Source organism: Callithrix jacchus, chromosome 3 (assembly GCF_049354715.1).
Source record: "Callithrix jacchus isolate 240 chromosome 3, calJac240_pri, whole genome shotgun sequence".
NCBI lineage: Eukaryota > Metazoa > Chordata > Mammalia > Primates > Cebidae > Callithrix > Callithrix jacchus.
In genome coordinates, this window is record NC_133504.1 from 75,431,360 (window position 1) to 75,448,688 (window position 17,329).

At 34.2% G+C, this 17,329-nt stretch overlaps 1 protein-coding gene across 31 annotated transcripts in view; it reads right to left on the minus strand.

Annotated features, from left to right (window-relative positions):
* The window catches only part of BLTP1 (bridge-like lipid transfer protein family member 1), a 220,865-nt gene that overhangs the window by 137,256 nt on the left and 66,280 nt on the right, over positions 1-17,329 (minus strand). For 23 of the 31 annotated variants that reach the window (XM_035293009.3, XM_078366556.1, XM_078366553.1 and 20 more), the window contains 6 exons: positions 11,044-11,271; positions 10,144-10,281; positions 6,093-6,272; positions 3,970-4,098; positions 1,912-2,031; positions 941-1,221 (listed from right to left, as the gene is read on the minus strand). In XM_035293009.3, the coding sequence (XP_035148900.3) occupies positions 941-1,221; positions 1,912-2,031; positions 3,970-4,098; positions 6,093-6,272; positions 10,144-10,281; positions 11,044-11,271 (1,076 nt within the window). The remainder of the gene's footprint in view (positions 1-940; positions 1,222-1,911; positions 2,032-3,969; positions 4,099-6,092; positions 6,273-10,143; positions 10,282-11,043; positions 11,272-17,329) is intronic. The other 8 variants (XM_035293010.3, XM_078366548.1, XM_008992749.5 and 5 more) reach the window with 1 other exon arrangement.

Below are 17,329 nucleotides of genomic sequence, written 5' to 3' on the forward strand. Positions count from 1 at the left end.
AAAATGTCCCTCTTACTATCATTCATAATGGGAAATTTAGAAACAATCTAAATATTTAATATAAGGGCAATGGCTAAATAAAACATGTTGTATCTTTTTGGTAATGTATTATCACTTGCTGAAAAGTATCTTTATAAAATGTTTAATCATGTGGCCAGATGCTTTGGATATAAGTTTAATACAAACATGCAGAATTTTAAAATGTAAATGCAGGATGATTTCAAGCATTTAAAAAATACAGCAAAATCCTAGAGAGAAATATGATAAAACTTCATGTGGTGAGATTATGATCATTATTTTCCTTTGTTTCTTAACAGTTTCCTATATTTTTAGAATTAGCACATATTAAATATATAACAGGGCAAGATGGGGATAGAAAAAGTCATACTGTCATTTTAAATGAAAATGATTCAGTAATAGGCACTGGTAGCTGTTTAAAACATAAATATAATCATTTCCTAAGGATCAAGGAAATAGGCCTGAGTATGTTTAGTCTTCTCTGTAGTTCTGAAGGCCGATAAAAGGAGTTTTATACAGCAGATGGTAGTAGTACTGTGATTTCTAGGAAAGAATGATGACTTGAAAGTTGAGAGCTGGGGTGAGAGAGAAAATGCAGTGCTGAGAGAGAAAATGCAGTGCTTTACAAACTGTTATTTAGGGACCAGTAACTGAAACTTGTTTGACTGTTGCCATACATGGTATACACTTAGAAACATGTCAGAAAATAATGTTATTTCCAGCAACTGCACCATCACCAGAGACAAGATATATATTTACTTAAATATCAGGTCCTTATGTATTAATTGAGGTGCAGTACAATCGGATTAGGTCTTTATTTAAAATATTCTTAGTCCATTCTCTCAGTAGTATTTCCTCTGTAATTATCTAGTTGCTTTCATCTGAACAGGAGACCGCCACCATTCTTAAAATTTTCACTTACCTCTTAGTTCTGGCATCATGAGTTTCTAAGAAATGTCTTTGTGCCTCATGTTTAGAATGATGGTCAGCAGCTAAAGCAATATCAACAGTAATAAGTCCTAAATTGGCTGACCCAGCTTCAAGCCAATAGGCCCTCCGTAGCACTGCAGGCTGAAGTCCAATTCTGCAATTATTTACTTGCTCAATGTACTGTCTCACTTGAAAATCCTGAATTGCAGCACTGATTCCTTCCCCAACTGACTGATTGTGGAGATTACAGTTTGCAACTCGAATTGCACCCATCTAAAATGGAATGAAGAAAATGAAACAAAACTGTAATTTCTCTATTTTTAAGTAGTAGCCTACACTACAGAATAGGTGATCATTTCAAATAGAGTAAAACATAAGTGGAAGGAGAAAATAAAGGAAAAAGAAATAAGGAAAAAATGGGAAAGGGACATAAAAGGACTAGAAAAGTTAAACACAATAAAAACAAAAATAGATAATTTTTTAAAAAGAGGGTAAAAGAAAAAAAGCAGAAGTCCACAGGCAATTAAGAGAAGTAAATAATGAAAAATCATAGAAACTTAACAAGGCTTGATTTTACACTACAATCCATAAAACAGTGGGAAACAAATGTTTTCAGGAACCAGGCAGAAAATATAAATGTATGAATCCTAAAGACATTCAAAAATCAAATTGTTTAAAAGCACTACCAGTTTACACCCTGCCATAAAAACAACCTACTATTTTATATCTCTGCCATAAAGCAATGTTATAAAAATTCAGTTACAGTAAATAAGGGGTAAAAGTATGCGTTAAAAAAATAATACTGGAAAAGAACATGGATGAGTAACAATTAGAAAGCTATCTCCTAAAATTTTGCGGCAGTCTGTGAAATGACAGACTATAAATGTGTATTTTACTTCAAGAAATAGAGGTTTGGTTTAGTAAAAAGGAAAAAGCACTACACTGGTAAAGCAAAACTCTTACCTTTATATTTGTAGCACAACCATGCTCAACAATGTAAATATCAGCTCCATCTACTGCTATACGAGTCATAGTATATTTCAAATCATCTGAAGTTGGACAAGGCCCAGGAATACAACTCAACTAAAATAAAAAAGTATTGTACATCTAAATCACCACCATCAACTCATTATTTTGACACTTAAGTCATCTTCTTAATATAAACACGAAAAATACAGTTATTGATGTATTTAATTTTTTAAAAATTGGTCTAATTTCATTCTTTTATAATAATAAAATCAGCAGTTAAAGTATTATCAATTAGAAAACTATATATTAGAAAACAGTAAGTAAGTATGTACCATTTTTATTCAGAAGGGGCAAGTGGCAAGTCTAATAGACAATACATATATAATTTGTTACTGAAACTCAAAAAAAGATAAGTAAGGAGTAAACAGTGTCACAGGTACAAGAATTATATGAGTTTAGAGTTGTAAGATTTTCTTATAGGTACTCCATACACACAGATGTATTTTCACACACATAAGTATATTTATTGTAAATATTATAATGATATCTAAGACAATCCACATACATTTAATTCTTTTTTTACTCCCAAAACACAGATTTTTATAATGTTACATTGGAAGAAAATGCTTATATTACCTACATCAATAAATTTCTTGAGATGGCAGCCATGAGCAAATTATTGGCCCAAGAGCATGTAAATGCTCATTAGTGGCAGAGCCAGAACTAGGAACAGGTATCTTATACTGTAGTCAATATTCTATAAGGATACCTTTCCTCTGGACAAAAAGAGACCTAAACAAACTAAAGTGACAGAATGGAGACCAGTAGTTGCCTGAGGTAGGGGCTGACTGCAAAGACACACAAAGGAATTTTCTAAGGGGAAAGAAATGTTCTGTATCTTCACTGGTGGTAACAGTAACACACATATATACAGCATTTGTCAAAACTCAAACTGTACAACTTTAAAAGGATGAATTTACTGTATATAAATTATGCCTTAACAAAACTGATTTTTAAAAATTTTAATGCAATATAAAAACTTTAAGTTATTAAAAAAAGAAAAAATAAAAAGGAGGGGGAGGTACATAAAAGCATGTGTGTATTATCCATAGAAATCTGCCTGTCTGACCTATAACCAAGGAACCAATTCTGTGGAGCATGCCAATGTGTTTATAATAAGAAAATAATAATTTTATCACCAAGTATAGCTGGTTACTTTATTGTCAGTATGTAAGAACGGGTTGCAGATATTTTGGACATAAAAGTAGGATGAACAAATATAATTTGTATAGCAGAAGAACAAGAAAGGAAAGAAACATATAGGAAAGAACTAGAAAGAAAAACTAAACTGTTAACCTCTGTGTTCTAGAACCAGAGTAAGTTATTCTTCTTTTTTGAAACCATCATGCTTTCCAGATTTTCTGAAATAAACATACTTCCAAAATCGGAGGGGAAAAAAATGCCTCCCTCACCAAATTCATAAGGGAGAGTATTAACTGGACAGTAATACTCTAAATTTCATTGCCACTGCACATGGTTTTAGGGATTACCATCTACTTTTTGCAACCATTTTGAAGATATTGTAATAACCCATACTGAAGGTGGCACAATGTTGTGAAAAGAGTGTAAGATTTGGAATCAGGAAACCTGACAAATGACCACCCTTGCCAATTACGTTATGGGAGAACTGGCACGTCCAGAGTGGTCTGCAAATCATGTCCTTGCTTCAATTTCTAAATCTTCTACATAAATATATAGCCACATCCCAACAAGTTAGTAAAATAATGCAATATGACATGAATATTAGCAGTAAAAACATAAGCAAAATATAATTTTTATAACTCCATTTTTTAATTTGTATGTTTTAATAATTATCTCATATTTCAGATACTTAAAACTAAAATGGCTAAGAATTTGAAAAATAGTTTTGTTAACTGAAAAAACTAGTTTACTTCATGGCTATGTGCATTTGACTTAAAGCTGATATCTCAATATTCCATTTTTAAAAATTCATAAATGTTTATAATATTGCTAACATATTTGTTAACATACCTTAGATTCACAGAACCGACGATCAATTCCATGCTGACATATTATTACTGATTTTGGTCTTTCCAGTTCATACTCCCGACATACCACATGAAAAACAAATGTCTGTCCCCACTCCAAGAGGCATGCCAGCTACAGATGATAAGTAACAAATTGACAACACTGTTAGCATTCTAAACAAGTGTTCAGAGTTCAAAAGCTTCTGAAGAATATTAACATAGCTTGAAAGAATCCAAATACTATCTTAAAATTTCTGCTAAATAAGCAACTTGTTAGCCAATGATTTTTTCTACCTTTATATAATTTATATGCTTATGTTACTTTTCCTTTATGAATGACAAAATGTATTGTCAAAATGAAAACTAATTTCACTTCAGCAACCTTAAAAGCAAATCCTTTTATTTAAGGTTATCTATCTTTTCTCTTATATAGCTAACTGAAATCCTCCACATAGAAAAGCATCTAAAATTCTCTAATCATAAACCAAACTTCCATGTGAAATCTTTGGTTATCTAAATATCACATTGCTACAATTTTTAAAAATCAGGTATTTTGATGATTAAAGCACTTTTGATTACATGAATAGAATCTTAAGTAAGCACATATTATAATTCTTCAAATATTGAGTTTTTTTAAACAATTTTATAATTGATTAGAGCTGTTAAAAATGTTGAGGGATAGATATACATGACATTATCTCCCCAAATAAGTACATGATTTAAACTCTTAGAAAACACAAATTTAAAACATACAGAGAATGGAATAAACATAAAAGCATCTGCAGATTCATGAACTGTACAGCAAATAGTGATGCTAACATTTTATGCAGGAGAAATGTTTCCTCTTATAAAGGCAATTTATAAACATGTAAGATTCTAGCAGTCCTTAGGATAAAGGAATTGTACACAGTCTTGCAGGGTCAGCATGGCTTTATTCCCTTCTTAGGGATCAAGCTGCTTTAGAATATGCTTGTTTTTACTTGTATACTTAGGGATGAGAAATGGGAGACAATAAGGAGAGGACAGTTACAAGGTCAGTGAGCAATGACTATAGCTTTTGATCCATTTTTACACATTCCATTATATATTTCTTTTCACATATTTTTATAAATATCATTATACATTCCAATATTATATAGAACTGATGTTCAACTCTAAAATATCCCTTTTTAATTCCATTCATTTTTCCCACCATTTTTAGAATATTAATTTTTGTTACCCTCTGACAATTTCTTCCAGGTATACAGGGCATCTAGGTTCTTTATTACTTTTTTGTTGCTACTACCTACCTCTAAATTATATATTTTGTACCCATTCTATAACTTTTTATCAAAATTTAGTATGTAACATTCCTATCAAATTTCAGTCCTTTGAAATGCCAAGATAAGCATTCATATTATAATAAATATATGACTCAGGTGAAATGTTACAATATGGCAATTCAACTAAACTTCAGTGGTCAATTAGAAACAAATAATATAGTAAGGCTTTTGCACCTTCTAAGGATTAAGTGGAAGGGGTGATGGGGGAGAATTTATCCAAAAGGATCACATCTAGAATTCTAGACCAGATTTACTTACCAGTAAATTCACTTTTATTTTTTGAAACTACTCTCCACATCACTAACAGCAGGTACAAATGATGTAATCTTGCTTTGGGACATGACAAGTAAAGAACCTTATTACCTAATCCTTAGCATCATAAGGGTTACTTTCAAATCCTACTTAAGAAATACGTAAGAAAACAACGTTCTTAGAAAAGTATTCCATATAGTAGAAAAATAAGATTTTTCCAACAATGGAGGACCTAGTAATATAATTTTAATAATAATTAACTTGATTTCTAGAACAGTACTCATTGTTTTTCCCAAAGAAAGTCTCAAATTCTTTGAATTATTACACAGAACTACATATATTACACTCAATAAATTATACGTGGCTCAAAAAAGTGACACTTGTCTCTGACTCACCTATAACTAAAATTTTGAATGGCACGAATGACTCCCATCAGAATGCCATCAGTGGAAATGCAACGAACATTCAAATAGGCATACAAGTTATTCTTGAGAAGGTGGGTAAAGAAAGGAAAAGGAAAATAAGTCAGGAGATAGTACTCTGAAAATCATACCTGTGGTGCTGTGACCTTAGCTGTAAGACTTCCAGCCTGCACATCAATTAACCATGCGTATTCTAAGGAATCACTTCCCAAAGGAAGACCTTCTGCTGAGAACATAGCATGTGCTCTCAGCTGGAGACCTGACAAATTGATGTGACCTTCCCTGAGTACTTCATCCACAGGGGGTCGCTGCTGAAAACAATAATAATGATACTGTAAAATGTATAAGAAAATCACATTATAATTTCTAGTTGTTTCCCCCCATGCCCCCTGAAGAGATGAACAATAAAATCATGCCATGTATAAGGCTTCAGAATCCACAAGCTCCTAATACTTGTAGCCATAGAGGTAGTCTGAGTTAAGCATCTTTAATGAATAATATCTATGAGAGCTCATCTATTATAAAAAGCAAGATAGCTAAGTTCTAAAAAATAGACAGATCTCTGATTGATAACTGTCTTTATGAATAACAAGAAACTACAGTTGTACTCTGACAGGGAATACAAGAGACCAATCTTTTGTAGGAAATCTAAGAATCATAAGATTAAAATATTATTTTAAAAGGATGGTAACATTGAAGAACAAAGACCATTAAGATCAAAAAATGAAGAACTGTGGGGAAAACTCAACTTCCATATAGATTCTGAGGACTATGTAAAAACAAGGATAGTTTTCTCTTACAGAGAATAATTTTATACTCGCTACTACAAGGCAGCAAGTATTTCAAAGGGAAAATTTCTAACATATATTCAGAGAAATAAAGGATATGTCATAAAACAGATTATTTCATAGAACACTAGTCCCACACATAATTAAGAAAAAGAATCAAATAAGTTTGGAAATGCCCTACTGATTAGTCACCAATTTCTGTTAAATTTACCTCCCAATCTCTCACGAATGCATTGACTTTTTTTTCATCTTGGTCCAAATAGTATCACCTCTTGCCAGGACCTTTTCAGGGCATTAACTTTTTACATCTCTCTGCTCCATACTCTATCAGTAATCACAGAGATCTTTTAAACATACAAATCGGATCCTGTCCTTGCCTCCAGACCATTAAATGCTACCAGAACACTGCCTACCTCACCTTGCAGCACTTTTTACATTTGAAATTATTTATCTTAATTTAAATTTTCTCAATATTTATCTTCTTCTCCAGGTTATGGATAATTTCTGTCTTATGCACTAAGTATCACTGCACCTAACTGACCACAAAAAGTAGATGCTGATGACTTGACTAGATAGATTTCTTCACAGCAAGTGTTCACAGAGCCTTCAATATACTAGTATACACAGAGGCAGTTCACAGATATTTCCCAACCTAATTTTATTATGGTAGTCTTCTTACCTGAGTCTAGGCTATCTCACGGGGTTAGTGTTCCTTGCTTTCAATATATGTTGGGAAACACATTCTTAAAAAAAAATTTTCATATTAAATCACCTGACTTCTCCAGGTATTAATTTCCTTACCTTTTTTACTGAGGGAACTGGGGAGGGTGGTCAAGAAATTTCTCTTCTGACACTCAGACTTAACAATTCTTAGTATAAAACTTTTATGAAATTTTTTAATCACAAAATTATGTGTGGATCTTGGCCTTTCCTAAGGTACAGCATACATGATATACCAATATACATTATATTTTAAATTTTATTGCAATTTGCATCATTGTGAGTTGAATGGCATCTCTCAAAAATCTATGTTCAAGTCCAAAGCCCTGGAACTTGTGAATATGATCTTTTTTGAAAACAAGATTTCTGTTGATGTAATTAGGTTATAATGATAAGGTTACACTGAGGGTGAGCCCTAATCCAATGACTAGTGTCCCTATAAAGGGAGAAAAAGTGGGACAAAGAGGCACAGAGAGAGAGTGTCAGCCAGCAGAGATGGAGGTAGCAATCTCAGTGATTCATCTATAAGCCAAGGAACACCAAGGATTGCTGGCAACCACAGAAGCTAAGAAGAGGCAAGGAAGGATCTTCCCCTGCAGCTCAGAGAATGTGATCCTGCCAACACCTTGATTTAGGACTTTGAACCTCCAGAACTGTGAGAAAATAAATTTCTGTTGTTTTATGTCACCTAGTGTAGGATACTTTGTTACAGCAGCTGTATGAAACTAATACATAAGATGACCACAAAATAAAAAGTGCATAGTTTCACAGTGGGATATAGCAGTCCATCAGTCACCTGAAAGCTTGAGTTAAGACTGATGCTATCCAGGATAAACTACAAGTAGGTAAGCCAGATTTCAGCCTTGGGAGTAGACACAGTGTGAAGCCTCTCACTGTATGAAAACTAGATAGTATAACAAAAGAAGAAGAAAAAATCCTTAGGAATAATTGTGTCAACACTACAGAATGTAAACAAGGTAAGTAGACAAGCAAATTCCTAGAGGATATATATGGCATCTTTGTCTTTTGGGTAAGTTGTCAACTATCTAGGAAATGAATTATCACTAGTACTTCTACACTTCTTCTTCCACCTTGAAATCTCTACTCCATGAACTCCTTCTCTAATCCCCAAATAAATCATATTTTATAATTCAGTCTCTCTACAAGTTTGCCATACCTCTATAGTAAGAATTAATGTGAACATTCATAATAAGCCCAATAAAATGTTTTCTATGTTTGGAAAAGGCTTTTAAAAGCGCAGTGATTAAAAGTTGAAGTATTACTAGGTACTCATAAGAAACCAGGGATATTCATCTAAGATTCTCAGAACTTACCCATAGAAGACTTTCCCTTTCCCTTTATTAATTTCCTTAATAGACTGAAAAAGGGAGATGGGCTTCCTCTCCACACACGTGCCTCCCAGAATAAAAAGTAACTGCTTCTAATGACCCACTAATTATAAAGAGGAGGACAAGAGTTTTTTTAAAGGTTAATAATGGCAAGGTAAAATGTTATATGAGATCTTTGTGATGACAGAATAGTTCTGTGTCTTCATTTTGGTGGTGATTACATGAATCTACATGTGATAAGACAACCTACAGCTATGCACACACATTGTATCAATGTCAATTTCCTTATTTTGATTCTATAATTATGAAAAATAATTTTTCCATGGAAAAAACTGAGTAAAGAGTACACACAGATCACTCTATAGTATCTTTGAAACTTCCTGTGAATCTATAATTATTTCAAAATAAAAGTTTAAAACAGGAAACACATTCTGTCACAAAAAAACAATGCCTAGCATATTAAGTTTTAGCTAATGTGATCTCATATATGTCAAATATATGTATGAAAAAATACATTAAAATTCCATGAAGAAAAATATTGTCAGTAATGGCAAAAGAATGAAAAGAGGGTATGCTATTTTAAATCAGATGATCAGCCACTACAAATAATCATAATAAAAGTTCATTCATTGATAATTTCTGGGTGTCAGATTCATCTTCCCATTTATAATTTTACTTTGTGTTGTATTAAGTTCCATTTATATTTCTAAATCACACAATTTGACTAAAAGTAAGATGGACATACAAAGCAGTGATAGGTGCTACGGAAGGCCATTTGCCATTAAAAAAATTAAGTGATAATCTACCCAGAAATGTAATAAATTATCAAATTCTCACTTGATGAATATCATTGGTTCTCCTTCAAAAGAGCCCATTAAGTATCATGAAGGAGTTAACAAAGTATCTTATGTTAAATGAATAAGAATAAATCAGTGACCATGTAGATACACTCATTTTAAAATATTATGGTATTGGTTAATATCAACATTTATGCTGTGATATTCAACAGAACCTACCAAAATTTTACATAATTTTTTCCTTCCATAAATATTTCAGGAAGTATTTATTTCTGTTTCTATTATAATAGTAAAAGGTATAAAATATAATTGGGATCACAGAAATAGGGAGCAGCAAAAGAAAACTGAGATTTTTAAAACAACTCTCATACACATAAACATACATACAATACTTCTTAATACAGTTAATTTAAAAGTCTTTGACTTAAAGAGCTACAAAGTCCGTGCATAGAAACTAATACATTGTTTTGACTCAATAAATATTAATAGTAAATCTCTATATCTCTAACATATCTCATTTCACCTTACCTGATAGTTATCACTGACAAACACATTCAGGGGTGACAGAATAAGTTGCAGCATAGTCTCCCTAAATCCTTTTTTCATTTCAAAACATAGTCTTTCCAAGAAAGCTGTAGGGCATTCAGGGCCATCAGTAGTTCCATGCTACAGTCAAACAAAATAGCATAGTCAAAATGCAGAAAAAGCAAAATGTAAGAAAGTACAAAAAAATAAAAATTACATTTCTCATGATTAAGAGAATTTGTTTTTTTAAATGGAGAAACTATGATTACTGACAAAAATAACTATTCTGCACCCCAGTAGAATCATTAGCTGCACTAGGCACCAGAGGGCCACCCGCCCACCACCCCACTGTGACACAGACACACACCTCATCTGGCCCTGCTCCAAAGTCTCTGGGTTCTTGGGGCAATTTAATACCATTCCAGGTCAACCAGAACAGGTCTAAGGGCTGTCCTTAAGAGTGACCCAGATTACTGTGTCAGATCCAAACCACACAATTCAACCTTTTGAGTCAAGCCAGAAACTTGATTTTGTAACAGGTCCACCATAAGGCCCCAAACTGATCTGGGGTCTGGAGATAAAAGCTAAAAAAATGTAAAGTCATTAAATACTCATCAGGTTAATTACAAACGCAACAACTTGAGGTATGATACAACGTCCTGATGTTACATAGAACAGCAAAGAAGGAGCTAAGTTAAATTAGAAGAAAAACAGAAAGTAAAATTACCAATGATCAAGTAATCATATTATAAAGAAAACATATGAACTTTATAACAGTAAAATAACAAATTTAGAAGTTTCTGAATCTGATTTTTTTTTCTAAGTGTGTGCTGCATGCTTCACATCTACCCACAGGTGGGTGTCATAATATATTCCAGAACGCTTTGATGTATAAACACTTACAACAGGAAGACGCCCATGAACTTTGTACAAATTAACAAGCACGGTAATATCCCAAGGACGCAAGGTAAGTGGATGAATTGACTTGGCTGAACTTTCATTTTCCTTTTTGTCATTTTCCATTCCAACAGCAGTCCACCCAGAGCTGGATGATGTTGAAAGTGACAAAACAGGACTTGAGATAACCTCTTCAAAATCCATATATATGTCATCTTCCCCAAAGTAGTTTTCCTATAAATATTAAGAAAACACAAATTGCTGTCAAAAGAGCTATGCAAATATATTTTCACCTCTGAGCCTAAATTTGTAAATTATTCATTTCCTTAACCTATTATATTTAATAAAAAGTATCAGGTCTATTGTGTTAAAATATAAAAGAAAATACACATTAAGACTTACACATAGACACTTGGCAAATAAATACTCAGTAGCAAAAAATGCAAAAATAGTTACAGAAGCTTATTTTATAGTAAAGCTTTCATGACATTGCCCCAGTTACAGCAAAACCTTGTAATTTAGGTCCTGATAGACCTTTGAAAGTTTGCATGGTTCAACAGTTTTCGATTATTGCTCCTAAGAGTTCCCAGGCAATAATACCCGGGGACATCCTTTGGGGGAAGCAGTTCACTGAAAATTAGTTTGGCTAAATTCCATTAGGTAACTAGTACAATCCACATATTCCTGTTGGAATATTTATCGGGCATGTTTTAACAGCTTTAATAAAAATATCCAATCTTGGTTATTGATGAGATAAAGACAATCAGTAAAACCTAATTCACATAGTTCATCCTGGTTTCTTACACAGAAGTGTTTCAACTATTGTTTTCTTTTGCATGAAAATAGAAATTTAGCTTGAATTTAAATTCTTTTTTTCACATTGATTCTAAATTTAAATTTTGGTCATTTGATCTGTCAGTAGTAAATAAAAGCTGTTAAATACTCCTGTTAACATTGTTAGCATATCTGTCAAATATTAAAACCAAGTCAGTATTTTCGTAAATTCTGCACTTTGGTTATTGACAAAGTTATTTTCTGACTAAAGTTATGGACATCAGTACATAATATCTTTTATAGGAAATAATGTTGAAGGGCTTAAAGTCAGATAGTTAATTGGTAGGAGGGTTAATATTGAATCCCAAATCCACTTGCTCACAAAACCAGTGCTTTTCCTCTATTCTCTATTGCTGTCCACCTCCTAATTACAAATTCCACTAGAAACCTGCTTGAAATTTTAATTACTGTCTTTATAATACAATTCTGAAGCATGGACAAATAAAAGCACAAATACAATAGAAAACACTGGGTTATATTTTAAATTCCAACATTAAATTTTTAAAATAACACAAATGTCTAATCAAGTTCGATCAACATTAAAAACTTGAAGATGGTGATCACTAAAAAATCAGGAGACAGATGCTGGTGAAGATGTGGAGAAATAGGAACACTTTTACACTGTTGGTGGGAGTGTAAATTAGATTCAACCATTGTGGAAGACAGTGGGGTGATTCCTCAAGGATCTAGAAATAGAAATACCATTTGACTCAGCAATCCCATTGCTAGGCATATACACAAAGGATTATAAAACATTCTATTTAAAGACACATGCACACATGTTTATTGTGGCACTGTTTATAATAGCAAAGACTTGGAACCAGCCCAAATGCCCATCAATGATACACTGGATAAAGAAAATGTGGCACATATACACTACGGAATACTATGCAGCCATAAAAAAAAGATGAGTTCATGTCCTTTGCAGGGTCATGGATGAAGCTGGAAACCATCATTCTCAGCAAACTGACCTAAGAACATAAAACCAGGGCCGGGCGCAGTGGATCATGCCTGTAATCCCAGCACTTTGGGAGGCTGAGGCGGGTGGATCACGAGGTCAAGAGATCGAGACCATCCTGGTCAACATGGTGAAACCCCGTCTCTACTAAAAATACAAAAAATAAGCTGGGCACGGTGGTGTGTGCTTGTAATCCTAGCTACTCAGGAAGCTGAGGAAGGAGAATTGCCTGAACCAAGGAGGCAGAGGTTGCGGTGAGCCGAGATCACGCCATTGCACTCCAGCCTGGGTAACAAAAGCGAAACTCCGTCTCAAAATAAAAAAATTTAAAAAAAATTAAAAAAAGAACAGAAAACCAAACACCACATGTTCTCACTCATAAGTGGGTGTTGAACAATGAGAACACATGGACGCAGGAAGGGGAACATCACACACCAGGGCCTGTCAGTTGGTGGGGAGGCTAGGTTAGGGATAGCAGGGGATGGGGGATTGGGGAGGGATAACATTAGGAGAAATATCTAATATAGATGATGGGGTGGGGACAGATGTAGCAAACCACCATGGCACATGCATACCTATGTAACAAACCTGCACGTTCTGCACATGTGCTCCAGAACTTAAAGCATAAAAAAGCAAAACAAACAAACAAAAAACCTTGAAGAGATTAAACAAAAAGCTAGTTCTTTGACAAGATAAAAAAAAACTGGGCTGGTCACAGTGGCTCATGCTTATAATCCCAGCACTTTGGGAGGCCAAGGTGGACAGATCATGAGGTCAGGAGATCAAGACCATCCTGCCCAAAATGGTAAAACGCCATCTCTACTAAAAAACAAAAATTAGCTGGGTGTGGTGGCATGTGCCTGTAATCCCAGCTACTCAGGAGGCTGAGGCAGGAGACTTGCCTGAACCAGGGAGTCAGAGGTTGCAGTGAGCCAAGGTTGCACCACTGCACTCCAGCCTGGCGACAGAGCAAGACTCCAAAAAAAAAAAAAAAAAAATTAATGACCATTTGTGAGATTAACCAAGAAAAGAAGAGAGAAGATCCAGATAAGATCGATCATTCAAGGCTAATATCCACACTTTTACAAGAACAAACTGAAAAATCTAGAGGAGATGGATAAATTCCTGGAAATTTGCAACCCTCCTAGATTAAACAAGGAAGGAACAGAAACTCTGAACAGGGGTCCAAAGTGGCTCCCGCCGGAGGTCATGACGCTCGCGAAGGCGAGGTCATCAGTTCAAGGCTAACCTCATAAGCTCAAACTGATTGGCAAAAAAAAAAAAAAAAAAAAAAAGAAACTCTGAACAGACCAATAACAAATAGTGAGATAGAAAAAGTAATTAAAAAAAACTGCCAACATATAAAAGCCCAGGAGTGGATAGATTCACAGCTGAATTCTATCAGGCATTTAAAGAAGAATTGGTAGCAATACCACTGAAACCAAAAGATAAAGAGGGAATCCTCCCTAAATCATTCTATGAAGCCGGTATAGCCCAAATACCAAAATCAGAAAAAGACATTAAAAAAAGAAAACTAAAGACCAATATCCCTGATGAACAAAGATACAAAAATCCTCAACAAAATACTAGCTAACTGAATCTAAGAGCATATCAAATAGATAATACACCATGATCAAGTGGGTTTCATACCAGGATGTAGGGATGAGTCAATAAATGTGATATATCACATAAACAAAATTAGAAACAAAAACCTATTCAACAAGTTGGGTAAAATCAATATTGTGAAAATGACCACACTGCTAAAAGCAATCTTTAAATTCAATGCAATTCCTATTAAAATACCATCATAATTCTTCCCACAACTAGAAAAAAACAATCCTCAAAACTCATACGAAACCAAAAAAGAGCCCGCATAGCCAAAGCAAGAATAAGCAAAAAGAACAAATCTGCTGAGCGCAGTGGCTCACACCTGTAATCCCAGCACTTTGGGAGGCTGAGGTGGGTGGATTACGAGGTCAGGAGTTTGAGACCAGTCTAACCAACATGGTGAAACCCCATCTCTACTAAAAATATAAAAATTAGCTAGGTGTGGTGGCCAGCACCTGTAATCCCAGCTACTCAGGAGGCTGAGGCAGGAGAATCACTTGAACATGGGAGACAGGGGTTGCAGTGAGCCGAGACCACACCATTGCACTCCAGACTGGGTGACAGAGTGTGACACCATCTCAAAATAAAACAAAACAAAAACAAATCTGGAGGCATCACATTACTTGACTTCAAACTATATACTACAAGGCTATAGTTACCAAAACAGCAAAGTACAGGTATAAAAACAGGCACGCAGACCAATGGATCAGAATAAAGAACCCAAAATATAGCCAACCGATCATCGACAAAGCATGCAAAACAAAGTGGTAAAATTGCATTTCATACCAGGGATGCAGGGATGGTTTATACGGAAGTCAATAAATGTGATACATCACATGAATAAAATAAGAAAGAAAACCCTATTCAACAAACTGTGCTGGAATAATTGGCAAGCCACACAAGGAAGAATGAAAATGTATCCTCATCTCTCACCTTATATAAAAATCAACTCAAGATGGATCAAAGACTTAAATCTAAGACCTGAAACCATAGAAACTCTAGAAGACAACATCAGAAAGACTCTTCCTGACATTAAATTAGGCAAAGAATTCGTCACCAAGAACCCAAAAGCAAATGCAACAAAAACAAAAATAAAAAATGGTACCTAATTAAACTAAAAAGCTTCTGCACAGCAAAAGAAATAATCAGCAGAATAAACAGACAACCCAGAGTGGGAGAAAATCTACACAAACTGTGTGTCTGACCAAGGACTAATATATGGAATTTACAGGGAACGCAAACAAATCAGCAAAGAAAAACCAAATAATCCTATCAAAAACTGGGCAAAGGACATGAATATACATTTCTCAAAAGAAGATATACAAATGGCCAACAAACATATGAAAAAATGCCCAACATCACTAATGATCAGGGAAATGCAAGTCAAAAGCACAATGTGATACCACCTGACTCCTGCAAGAATGGCCATAATTTAAAAATAAAAAATAATAGATGTTGATGTGGATGTGATGAAAAGAGAACACTTTTACACTGCTCGTGGGAATGTAAACTAGTACAACCACTATGGAAAACAGTGTGGAGAGTCCTTAAAGAACTAAATGTAAAACTACCATTTTATCCAGCAATCCCACTACTTGATATTTACCCGAAAGAAGTCATTATATGAAAAAGACACTTGAACATGCATATTCATAGAAGCACAATTCACAATTGAATAATATGGAACCAACCTTAATGCCCACCAACCAACTAGTGGATAAAGAAAATATGACTGACACACATACGCACACACACACACACAAACACACACACACCCTGTAGAATAATACTCAGCCATGAAAAGGAATGAAATAATGGCATTCACAGCAACCTGGATGGAATTGGAGACCATTATTCTAAGTGATGTAACTCATCAATGGAAAACCAAATATCATACATTTGCACTCATAAGTGGGGACTAAGCTATGAGGACGCAAAGACGTAAGAATGATAATAGACTCCAGAGACTTGAGAGGAAGGATGGGAGGCAGGTGAGGGATAAAACACTACACACTGGGTATAGTGTATACTGCTCAGGTGATGGGTGCACCAAAATCTCAGAAATCACCACTAAAGAACTTATCCATGTAACCAAAAACTACCTGTTCCCCGAAACAACTGAAATAATATAAGCAAACTGAATGATGTTCAGAGCAGTTCTCCCCTCCAGAAGCCTTTACAAAATACACATTTCACCTCAGTCCTGGTGACTGTTCATAAAGGATGCAGTAGGCAGAGTCCAGAGTCAAGTGTAAAGTGGAAAAATTCCTTTGATACTTTCATTTGTAAATGGCCACAAGAAAATCATCTCTGTCCTACCTTCTCTCCAAACAGGTGATCTAAGGACTCAACTACTACTAGGTTTTAGCATACTAAATGTACCAATGAAACAAAACAGTTACCAGCACTCATTTTAACTCATTTTTAATAATCCTAGCCAAGAGATCTCTTATTTTAAAAAAATTCTCTTGTAGTCTCTTATAACTGTAAATCTTGAAAAAAAAAATTAGAATCCTGTAGATTATTACAGTAAAAAGAAAAAAGATTCCATTGGGTCTAATGTTCAGTTTGCTACTAAAGCAGTCTCTGCTTAATTATCTGAAATGGAAATAATTCATATCAAATGCTTTAGGGACTAATGAATGCCCAACATAGTAGAGAATATTTGCTAATTTTTATTAAAAGTATCAGTGACTTTGCTCTAAAGGAGTTAAAAACACTAGGATTCTTTCATGAGCTGATATATTTGTAGTTACTGAATATTATCAATAAAATGTACTTTTAAAATTATAACTCCTTTAAGAACTTAGTCTAACGTTAAATGTCTAATGCTGGGTGTGTAATTTAAGGGGTTTTCTTAATTTATAAATTCCAAATCTATAAATTAATTTC